This window comes from Falco punctatus, assembly GCF_963210335.1.
Source record: "Falco punctatus genome assembly, chromosome: 4".
Classification (NCBI taxonomy): domain Eukaryota; kingdom Metazoa; phylum Chordata; class Aves; order Falconiformes; family Falconidae; genus Falco; species Falco punctatus.
In genome coordinates, this window is record NC_137583.1 from 72,967,495 (window position 1) to 72,979,533 (window position 12,039).

General features: G+C 35.4%; 1 protein-coding gene across 1 annotated transcript in view; it reads right to left on the reverse strand.

The window, feature by feature from the left end:
• Positions 1 to 12,039, reverse strand: part of STAM (signal transducing adaptor molecule) — a 36,532-nt gene that overhangs the window by 5,455 nt on the left and 19,038 nt on the right. Inside the window, exons 5-13 of the mRNA XM_080386343.1 lie at positions 11,585 to 11,731; positions 11,229 to 11,319; positions 9,714 to 9,906; positions 9,311 to 9,405; positions 7,958 to 8,046; positions 6,183 to 6,270; positions 3,478 to 3,532; positions 2,987 to 3,140; positions 781 to 956 (exon numbers count right to left, since the gene is read on the reverse strand). Of these exons, the coding sequence (XP_080242469.1) occupies positions 781 to 956; positions 2,987 to 3,140; positions 3,478 to 3,532; positions 6,183 to 6,270; positions 7,958 to 8,046; positions 9,311 to 9,405; positions 9,714 to 9,906; positions 11,229 to 11,319; positions 11,585 to 11,731 (1,088 nt within the window). The remainder of the gene's footprint in view (positions 1 to 780; positions 957 to 2,986; positions 3,141 to 3,477; positions 3,533 to 6,182; positions 6,271 to 7,957; positions 8,047 to 9,310; positions 9,406 to 9,713; positions 9,907 to 11,228; positions 11,320 to 11,584; positions 11,732 to 12,039) is intronic.

Below are 12,039 nucleotides of genomic sequence, written 5' to 3' on the forward strand. Positions count from 1 at the left end.
GGACTGAGACTAACAAATACTTTGATAACTCAAGACGGATGTTTATCTCAACTTCATAAAATAAAATTACTTTATACAGAGAGTAAAAAAAGCCACCAAAAAAACCCCACCACCAAGCAAACAAAACCAAAATACCCTAATCTTTTCCTAAGGTCAATTCAAAACTTATTTGTAATACCAGTAGCTTAGCCAAATCTTAGCATCTCTGGGTATCTACCCAAAATAGAAAGCCACTTGTGGCTCCTTTATATGGGGAAGCTGTTTAAGCTTTGGTAAGTATTCATAGCCCTATTCACTTATTTTCCAAAGTCAGCAGAGTTCTCCCCATGCTTCCACAGTAAGATATTTGAAAAAAGAACAACACAATATGCACTATCCCAGAAATTATGTAAAGCCAGCCAGAGCAGCAGATGATTTTCATCATGAGATGTGTATTAAAAGTTATATTAAAAATAATTAAAACCCTATCCATCATATCGATATCATTTTCTATTTTTATTTTATATAAAAATATAGATATAAATAAATAATGTATTTCTTACATATAAAATTTAAAACTAGATAAAATTATAAAAACAACATAAAAGTTTGAAGTTTGTCAGGAACTTTTACCATATACACAACACCAATAAAACACACATTGGAAATAATTGCACTGCAGTATCTTTCATTTGTGTTTAAAATTATATTTCTGTATGAAAAAAGTTTCCTTTGAATACTATCTGTAGTCCTTGAAGTTTAAATTGATTTAAACTTGAACAGGAAAATATTTTAAATTACTTTGTGTAAGACGTCTGTGCAGGCTGACCAGGCAGTACGGAGCTGGCAGATGGAGTAACTGTGCCTTGGCTGAGAGAGGAGAGCTGTTCAGGAGGAAGACTGTAGCCTTGTAGATGGCCCATCTGTGCACTCCCTGCCACCAAATATGCATTACTTTGAGGTTGCCCCGGATAGACCTAGGAAGTTAAATAAAGAAATATTAAAAATAAAATAGAAGAAAATTTATTTAATATCTGACTTCAGAACTTAAAGGCAGCCTCTCAAAACTTTTATTACAGATGTTTTAATAAAAAGCAACGGATTGTCTTCTATTAAGTGCTGCAGTATGAAAAAATTGCCAGCTTTTCAAAGGTCACTATTTACATTTGTAATCTCAGGCTCCAGTACCGAAAAGGTCAAATCATTTACTGGAAAACTTGTATTCCGAGCTTTATTTTAATGACTATCACTCATGCTAGCTAAAAGCTTCTACTTTTGAATGAAAATACCGGAGAATTTAAATTATGCAACAACAAGCAGTCCAAAGCAGAATACTTTTTGATGTCCAGATAACTTGCACCAAGTAGAATCATTAAAATGGAAAACCAATTGCATTTTTGTATTGTTAGTTAATCTGTCATTTCATGTAACTGTTGAGACTACCATTGTAAAATTGTTTGAGCGGGGCAGAAGGGAAAAAGAGGTCTTATGAAAATTTCAATTGAAAATAAGTTAATGTTTAACAATTAACTAGAGGAAAAGCTTGCTAGTAGATGTGTCAACAGTATTCTACATCAAGACTAAATTTCTAAACCCTATACTTCTGTTCAATCATGAATTATTTGACAACCCAAATTACTAGAAGATACCAGGTCTCATGCACAACTGAGTTCATTGAGTTTATGATATACAGCTCTTCTGTCCTAAGATCCATGAATCTCAGATGACATATTCATAGAAGGCTTATCAATATTGCAAAAGAATTTTAGAAGACAGAAAAGGCAGAGACTACCTAGCTTTTCAGAACTTACTGGCCCATCTTCATCCCCAAATCCAGTTTTTCCCTTTAAGAAACCCCAGAAACATGCCCATTTATAAAACATTAACATTATTTGGTAGGGTCACGACATGATTGCTTATCACATATGAACAGAAGACAATGTTCCTCTTAATGACACTGTAAAAGTATACATTATCTTCTTTAAAACACACTGAAACAAAGTACGTACTTGTAGGGAGCTAAAAGAACTAAATTTTCTTCAATGTTTATATAATACTGCACAGGTACTAATAAGTTGGCTTGAATTATTTTTTTTTTACTCACTCAAAAAGCAAGTAATTTATTGAAAAAACAATTTGAAATGTTACATATTCCTATAAGAAGGAAAAGAATACATCAAGTGTGCATTAGACTATGGATTTAAACATCTAAATGTTTTAAAGACCTTTTAAAATACCATAGTATACAAAAAGGCCAAAAGATCTACTCAGAGAGAATGGCCAATTACATGGAAATGCTGTCATGGAAGAACTATAAATTTTAACTTCAGTAATTTAAATGTTAAATGCTTCCTACTGATATTTCCAAAAAAGGAAACTAAAAGAAGAGACTGATTTTAGGGTGGGGAGGGCATAATCTTAAACAGGAATTGTACTGCTTTTGTTCTTTTTACTTTCCTTTTTTTTACCCTAGCAGCTTTAATTTTTAATTTTATGTGCAACTCAAAGCACAGAATGGGCTTTTTCCTTGGTCTAAAAGAACTGAAGCGAAAAGAACTAGAGGTGTTCAAACCTGCAAAAGGAGAATACCCAAAGCTTGCAGCTGAAAACAAACTTTTATTTTTTTTTAACATACTGTGTTGAGAGGAAATAACTGCTTTTTCATTTGAGTTTATCTGTGAGGGAGCAAGATGATTTTAACCTAGCATTACGGTAACAAAGATCATAAAAAGAAGTTTCCAACTCAGGGGGCAAGGGGGGTGGGAACAGAAGGGCAGAAATAGGAAATGAATTATTATCTGCAATCAACAAGCTCCACCATACTTTAAATATCAGTACATATTTATTTTAGTAATGTAGAGAACTATACTGTAAAAAAATATTTAACCAAGTTTTGTAAAAAAGTTATTTCATGAAAAACTGCTTACCACTAATAATTTATAAGAAATCAACCATAGCTCAGCATGTACTTGATAATGTTAATGGCTATTAAAGGTTACATACATACCTGAGAGCCAGAAACACCAGATGACTGCATATAATACTGTTGGTTTTGTAGTTTTGCATACATAGAATACATTGGGTCTTCATTCATCAATTTGTTATACAAAGAAAGAGCCTCCATTGCTTTAACATTGAGCTCTGAAAGTTCTGAATGTTTCCTAGAAAACACATCTTAGTTTATTCTACAATTTAGATAACCTCAGTACAGAACAGATAATACAGGGAACTTTCATGAGATGTGATAAGCAACTTATTCTTACTGCCTGTGAAGTGATGCCTGACAAGCGCCAGAATGTCAAACGGTACAATACTATAAAATATTGTGTGACTGGGAAAAAAAAACATTCAGACCTCCTCCCAGATGAGAAGATACTAATACACGCACCTATTTTCTTTGCCAATATTCACAGAAATGTTTAACATATCATTAAGTAACAACACTGGTATTTCTAAGAATTAATTTTCATTTGAGCCAAAACACATAACTTTTTTTACCTGTCTATATCTTCCAACTTTTCATCTATGAGAGGTCCCATCTGGTGGCACATTGCTAGAATAGAAAGACATTAAAATATATCAGAGTAATAAAGATTTCCATATTGCAAAGTCAGAAGGCACCTTTAAAAAAAAATGATGACAGAAATGTGTAGATGCTAGTCTAACTTTTTTTTACATCACTACTATAATCTATATGCCAAAAAAGTTATAGTAACAGAGGTAGTGTCATGAACAATTTAAGAATGACATTCAGCTGAAGTTTTCAGTAGTGGTACAGTTTAAAAAGTACAGTATCTAAAATGACAAACCCACAGAAAATGAAGACATTTAACATCCAGGGAGTGTAAAGCTGAAACTATTTTGCATTAAAAAAATTTCAGGCAAATCTGAAAGGTGATCTCTTCTTCAAGGAAGAAAATTCACCACTGCAACCTAAATCATGTGCTCAACCAACATTAGTACAAAAAGACTATCTACGAAAACAATGATGGGGAAAACAGGTTGCAATGATGCAAATCATCTGCAAAGACACTAACAGCACATTGCTATCTCACTGGAATCCTAACTGGGGGAAGGGGGCTTCTTCAAACCACTGACACAAGCAAAAAGCAACACCAAAACTTACCAGAAGTAGAATGGAAAAGCATTAAAATAAACAAAAATGCACCCTCCTGCCAATCTTCAGCACAAGGACAGGAGGATCACATAACTGTCAAACAAACCAGTTAACTAACAGAAAGACAGAGGTTTTCAAACTTAAAAATAAAGAGACAAGGAAGCTGAAAGGCAATACTGCAGTCTAACCCTACACCAGAATGCAAAAGGTGCCCACTTAGCCAAGCATGAACTATTTACTAACCAAGAGATGTGTTTAACACCAAGAGCCACTCAACGTTCAAACCAAGAGATGAGGAAAAAAAAAGATTCAGGCATCAAATATGCCCGAAATGCATTACAAGCAGCCCTGGAACAGTGCCTTCCCTCCCAGTTTTCCCAAATGAGAGATGTAGAAGGCCCTGAAAGCCTCTGGGCCATGATGGGTGAAAGGGCATCGCTGATGTGTTCCTTGAAGGCAACGCCAGGTGAAAGAGGAGTTGTATGAAAGGCACCCGTCTGCTTCTTTGAACTTGGGAGCACTAACACATTAGCAGAAATGCTGGGAAAAGATGTAAAACCTGGTGTAAGTTCTATCTTTTTTTATTTATAACACAAAGTGTGGTAGAAGGCACGACAAGGATTGCTTAGATGTCTGTACACTAACACAATGACCACACTGCTGCCAGCCACAAACAAACCCGGGGCTCCTGAGAATGTTGGGATGAGCTCTCCAATTGAAACACATTTGTGACTTGACATCTGGATGGCAGAAGAAAATGAAGTGGGTTTTTGTCAAATACTGATCAGCACCTGCCACCACTGGTAGGAACCCAAGATCCAACATACATCTATAGCAAAATTCCCAGAACCTATGCCAGAAGTAGTATCTACCCAAGGCCTACTTGAGCGCAAAGCCAGTACAGTCTTGAATATAGCACTGCTGAAATATATGCAGCCATATGTTTGGCGAGTGCTGTTGAAGGTAGCTGGGGAGCAATCACCCGACTACACTACAGCTTTGAGATTCTAGGAGCAGTCCCACTGTTTAATATAAAACTCAGCATTGCTCTAACGATCTCACAATGTGTTTTGAAAGGAGACCCTAACGTAAGCCATATCTGCAGGTTGGTTGACAAGCACACCTTTAATTTCTTTGCCTCTGTCCTGGACCAGATAGGGGCAATCTGCTTCTTAGACAACAAGCCTCTATAGCTGTATTTGGTACTTGAAAGAATAAAACCATTCATGTTTCTTTTTATACCTCTTTAGCTTTAGTGAAACTAGAATATGTGCAGACACATCACTGATGTACAGTACCTAACACGGGATTCACTTACAGGTATGATGAACCAGATGGGTGTTGAAAGATGGGAGATATCCAAAGCTTACAAGCTTACGCACTTTCTTCCTGACTAACTTCTAGATAGATTTGGAATCTGCCATTTTTCTTAACAAAGTCCAGTCCTATCTGAATTGTTCCTTTAAGCCAATGTTCTGTCTCATAATTGGTAAGTTTCTTCCTTCTCTAAAGTTCCCTTCCAAAAATTTTGGTGCATTTATCAACCCAGGTAAAATGGTCTATAATGCCTCTTTGAAGAGGCATTCAATTCGAGTCTAAAGGACTAGAATTTTTACCATTCTGTAACATATTTGTTTAATATTAAAGTCCTATAGAAATATTCATGCAAGCAAAAAGACTGGGGGACACCCACAGGTCTATTCTAAGCCTCAGTAGTACTTCTGCTTCCTCTCGTGGAATCTTCCTTACACTCCTTTTGCAACTCATGCTGTGCTACTCTAAGAAGAAAAAAAGAGAAAAAAAATGAATATATGAGATTGAACTAAGTATTCCTGGGTCTTGAAAAAGAAAAGAATACAAAATATAGTTTTCTTGCAAGAGGGGTGGGCTTGTTTTAAGCTAAAATTTTGCACTTTGGTCTCTTAGATGTGGGAAACAGGAAATTAGAATATAATTATGGGTCAGGCACTTTTCTCAGGCATGCTTGGGGCATGCACATGAAGCTGAAGTAGTTTCAATTTGTTTTGATACAGGTAATGACTAGAGAGGAAAACAACAACAAAATGAAGCCATGAGATCTTCTTACCCTCAAGATGAAGCAATTCTGGGAGGTCTGGCTGGTCATCAGATGGATCTGCACTTTGCAACATCTGCAAGAGCTGGTCCATTTTATCCTAGAACACAAATTGTGTAATTAGGGCATATGTGGGGTGAGAATTAACACTTTCAGGAGAGTAAATTAAGGCAGCTATTTACAACAGCCATTTGGATATCCTGGGACTTGGAAGTCATCTAGACTAACTTTAAGAAAATACAAATCATACATGTTACTTTACAGGAACTAAGATGCTTAAACAAGGAAAAGCCAAATTATAAAAATTATTAGTAATAACAAATGGAATGTGCAGAATACCCCTTTACTCCTAAATTTCCTTTTAAACAGTATTTTCTAAGCAGTTTCCATTTTTCAATTTTAGTTATCACATAGGCAATACCACCACCTGGTGGGATTAGTGGTAATGTTTTCACAGAATACATTGAGTACTTTAGAAAGAAATGGGTACTGAAAAACCTCTTGCATTTTTTAAATGTAAGTGTATAAGGCCTATCAGCACATGAGCAATGTCATTACTAATTTATATATGAAAGGATTTTGTTAACGTGACGTTTGGAGGGGTTACACAGTTGACTTCAGAATAAGTAATCCTTGACTAACCATTTTAAGTGCAACCCATTTATAAAAATACCAAAGGGCAGAAAATTAACAGGCATAACCTCTTTGAAAAATATGTCTCAGAATGAGTTATATTGTTTAACCAAATATTAGATATAAAGTATTAAAAATCACTTTTTAGCTGAGTGCTATCAAATAAATAGCCTTTAACAGGCCAGAGTTATACAGGTCATATAACTAAACCCATGCTTTTTCTTCCCTAACTCCAGGAAAGGCAGGAAGAAGCCAAATTACTTACTTCCTTAAAAATTATACTATGGTAATTCTAAAAAGAAAACAAGCCACTATAACATAAACCAACAAGGAATCACAGAAGACAAAAGCTGGAAGGCACCTCAAGGCAGGCCTGAGATAAGCTGTTTCAGCAGATTACAAACTAGTATCTCTTGGGAAGAAGAGTATTTGAGGCAGGAGTTAAACAGGACTTTAGAAAGGCAGTAACTGATTTTGCATTTCAAAAAACAATGACAGAACCCTAGTTAAGAAATAGAAGGCCATGAGAGATGGAAAATTCTAAAGATAACAATTCTAAGCCCCCCAGGAGGGAGAGAAGGAAAAAGAACAAGGTGGTGGGGAAAGGCAGGGGAAAAATATGGGCTGAGAGTTCTTCGGAACCTTGCAGAACCACTGTGGTGAGATTGTGTAAATCTTACTAAATACTGCCTATGGAGCAACAAAAAGATCACAGTTTTCACAGAAAGAAAGAGGTCTTTCAGACTAGAAGAAGACAGCAGTGGTTATTCTGGAAATAAACCTAAGACAGCATTCAAGATGGGTAACTCTGAGGTATCCTAAAGTACTTAAAGCAAAACTTGGAAGTAAATGCATCACTCCACACCAAGCTTCTGGTCTGAAGGTGAACAGCTGTATAACCTTGGAGCAGGGCCCTAAATAGAATGCAGTTTCCAAATTCAGTTTCAGAAATTCCCAAGAACTTCAAGGCACATGAACAAATTGTAATACTGCAGATATTAATTTTTTAATTTAAATCAACTTTCCCTTCCCATTCTCTTTCAATTATGTTCTCCTGATATTTCAAATTGCTTTTGAAGTACAGGATTAAACTGTTTAACATCACACATTTAATTGTACCAGCAGTTGGAAAACAGGGCTTTTATCATGCTTACTTCATCAATATAAACTGGTTCAGGCTCAGGTTCTATTGTCTCTACTTGAACTTCATCACTGAACTGCACTGTTTTCTTCTCAGCTTTCACTGTAAGATAGACAGGCAGACTTTATTTTAGAAAATAAAACTAAACAGAACAATGATGTAAATGTTATACAGCTAGTATGTTGGCTAAGTTCTTTGCATTTGAAACATCTACTGTGAAAATTCAAAAAACCCCAGTATTTTGTTAACATTTGAAGGCCAAAACCATCTCCAAAGACATAAACAATCTTTTTAAATGAATCTGTAAATTGCATAAAAAAGGTATCAGTCCACATAAGGTCAACAAAAACATGTGTTAGCAAGTAAATGTCTTTATTGTAGTCTCCCTGAACATAACATACTTCTTAATAAGCCATCAGAAAAAGAGACTGAGAGAGAGTGATTGGAAGAAATAGAGCTAATGAATCAGGTTTAAGAGAAAACTGATAAAGTAACCTATGACAACCAGAGCCTTCTTTTCTCCAGAACCAAGTATAGAATTGAAAGTTTTCAAATTTTGCTATTCCTTCTCCCTCAAATAGTACCTGCAAAAGCATCTCACTCCTTTGTAGTGGAGGCCACAACAAAAAAGCTATATATTTGGGAAAAAAGCCAAATACTACTCTTATCATACTACTATTATCAGTTAGTCTTAACATAGAACAGATGACTCCTACAGCATGTAATTCTGCTGACCTGCTCATACCTTGGGCACATTCATATTAAGAGCATGGGAGATCAATCTTGCAAACCCATCAGATTTACATAAATCAGTTCTAGAATATTAAAACCTTGTCTAATATTTAATATTTTTATTAAACATTTAGAGTAGGTTAGACTCGTATAAATAGATAAAAGAAGATAACCAGTATGCAGAAAAAACCTCCTTCAGTTACACACACACAGAGCAAATCTACAGCTGTAGGTTTCTTGAATTGTTTAAACAGTGGTAACCTTCTCCGATTCCTGTATACCCAAAGGCCTTCAGTTTTTCCTTGATTAGATATGTACCATTGCAACCAGGCAAAAAGGCAATTTGGAAAAAAAACGTTGTTGCCCAAATTTGTCTAGGTGTCAATGGAGTTGTTAAATGAGTTTCAAGGAAGCTACTGACAAAGCCAGCAGCAGGCAGCATTTTTCAGCAGATGCCAGCTTGGGCAACCTTGGTCTAACACATAAAGTTATGACTGTTGTTTGTAACAGCACAGCAAATGCTCCTGAGTTTTTACTTTGAGTATCATATTAACTTGCAACTGAACTCTATCATAAGGGAAAGGAAACAGAGAAAGTAAATCAATAGAGAAATATCCCTTGTAAAGTTACTTACTCATTTCTGGCTCAGCAGAAAGATCAGCTGTGACAAAATTAGACGGAAACAATCCTATACCCTGATGAGTTTCCCCTTTCCACCAATTTGGATCACTAAAGATTAAAAAAAAATTATTAAAACCCCCATACCTAAAAAAATCCATACTCACATGGAATTTTCCGAAGAACTGCACTGTACAAGGCATTTACATGACTTATACATACACAGACATCTTTACATAAGAATCTTTATGCAATAACATCAGTATGTTAAAAATCTAGCAAATAATTAAAGTATTTAACATGTAAATTTATTCTGTTGCAATTGTATCCCAATATATGCTTCTACATAGAAGATATGATTACTCCTGATTGATTTTTACAGTCTAATAAATTTATCATAGGTAGTCTAAATGAATTACCTGTCATCAAGGATAGTTATAAGTTCTCCAGCTTTAAAAGTTAATTCGTTGTCTTCAGCAGCCTCAAAATCATAGATTGCACGAACCTTTCGGCCCTCATGTTTGTGATTTGTTAAAAGGCTTGAGGTGCTTGGGTACAAACTGGAAAGTGCTGTTTGCTGTTGCCTTTGTTCTTTTAGTGACAGTTCAATAGCTACAAAAGAAGAGTTATTCACATGAAAATTCCCTATAAAAACAGGTTGAATGATATGAAAATCTAATTCTGTGAAAACTTTCAGTATTGATGTCATTCCTGTTGCTTCATAATCAACTTCTGCCTTTCACTTACAAATAATGGTAAAAAACCCAAAAGATGTTTTACAACTACAGAGCACAATTCTGCCCATAGATTTACTGAGGCTTTCAATATGGACAGGAGAAATAAATAACACTGAAGCACAAATGGGTTAACTCAGTGAAGTCATCCATTTTTTTATATTATTGTTATTGCCTTGAACTGATGTATTTACATTCTTGCTAGCAAACAGACGATGTTGAACTTTTCCAGATTGCTTGAAACATGAAAAAGATACAGCCGTTCAGGTACACACTGTTTCTCTGTTAGATCAGGGGTCTTGAGCCAGGATTCACAGAATGGCACAGACGGCCTGAGGTTGGAAGACACCTCTGGAGATCGTGTTGTCCAATTCCCTGCTCAAGCAGGGTCACCTAGAGCTGGCTGCCCAGGATTACGTCCAGACAGCTTTTGAATATCTCCAAGGATGGAGATTCCACAGCCTCCCTGGGCAACCTGTGCCAGTGCTATGTCACCCTCACAGTAAAAAAGTGACTCCTTAAGTCATAATTAAGAAAATTATTTTTGCTTAGAAATGCAAAACTTTGTCCACTCCTTTTCTCTCCCTGTCATTTCTTGAATAATTTTACATTTCTTGGTCATCTTCAATTAAACTTGACTGAGCAGAAAGGTTTCAACTCATATTAAACTCCTCCAAGTTTGTGAAAAAAATGATCATGCTTAAGAGGCATGTTTAAGACACAAACCCCAGAAAATAAACATTAGAGAAAACACACAGAATGTAAGCCTTTGAGATACAGATCCCATTAAAGCTAGATTTTGGTGGGTCAACTGTTGAAGAAACCATTAGTAACATAGAGAGATGGGCTAATGGCGATTTAAATAAATCAATATTAGATTAGATTTATGACTTATCAAGGTTATATTACAAAATACCTAAACAACAACAAAAAAAATCCTATCAAAGATGAGAAACCGCAAACCGTCCACCAAATACTAGTGCAAGAACTTCATTCATATAGTGAACCAGGAATTTTTTTAGATTTTTTAACCCACAGAATAGTTTTAATCGCTAACCCTCCATGAAGGGTACAAAAAGAAAGGAACAGAAATTGTAACCACAATCCATAAATAGACAAAGGAAGGAAGTAAAACATTTGTTCCTGCTTTACCTGATATTTACCAATATATTCATCAGATCAGCGAGTAAATGCACTCACCTTTAGCTAAATCCTCCTCTTCCTTTTTGTTGGCTACTGTACCAGGATCTTTGGCAACTAGAGCTGGACTTGCTTTTGCCTGTTCAGCAGCCTAGCCAAAAGTGAAAGATGTAAAAACAGATTCAACAAAAAACCAACAAAGCATTAAGTTCATCATTTTGATTTTATTCATCTGCAATATAAAAATCTCGAGTGAGAGCATTTCATACCTCAAAGGAACATTTTATTAAGACAAGAGTTTTCATTTTGTTCCCTAAACACACTATAGAATTCAAGACTACAAACTGTAAAATACAGAGCCGAGGATAAAAAGAATTTGTCATCTCCTTTAAGAACAACCACAAAATTTAACATACCTGTGAACCAATAGCTGGGAAAGTAACTCCTTGCTCCTTAAGATTTTTTATCATAGCAGATATCAAACTAAGCTGTGGGTCATTCTTGAATTCATCAGTCCATTCTACCATAAGGGCTTTCAGCTTTTCACAAACTTTTGGATGACCCTGCAAGAACAGTAGAGAGTAGTTAAATAATGTAGGAATCTGTTCTTCATTCCTTAATTTGAAATAATTTCATGTTATGTTACTGTGAATATAAACTGTATAGACACTTTATTTTGGAGTCAAATTTATCACTAAGGGATATCTTAGTTAGAAAGGGAGAACAGTACACCAGAATTGTGTTTGTACTAGTAAAATATGTACTAGGCGCAAAATAAAGAAAAACAAGGTTATATAAAAGCCCTGTATTATCTCCATTTCACCACATCTGTATTTAGTGTTTCACTGTTGTCATTTAATGTGAAAATGAA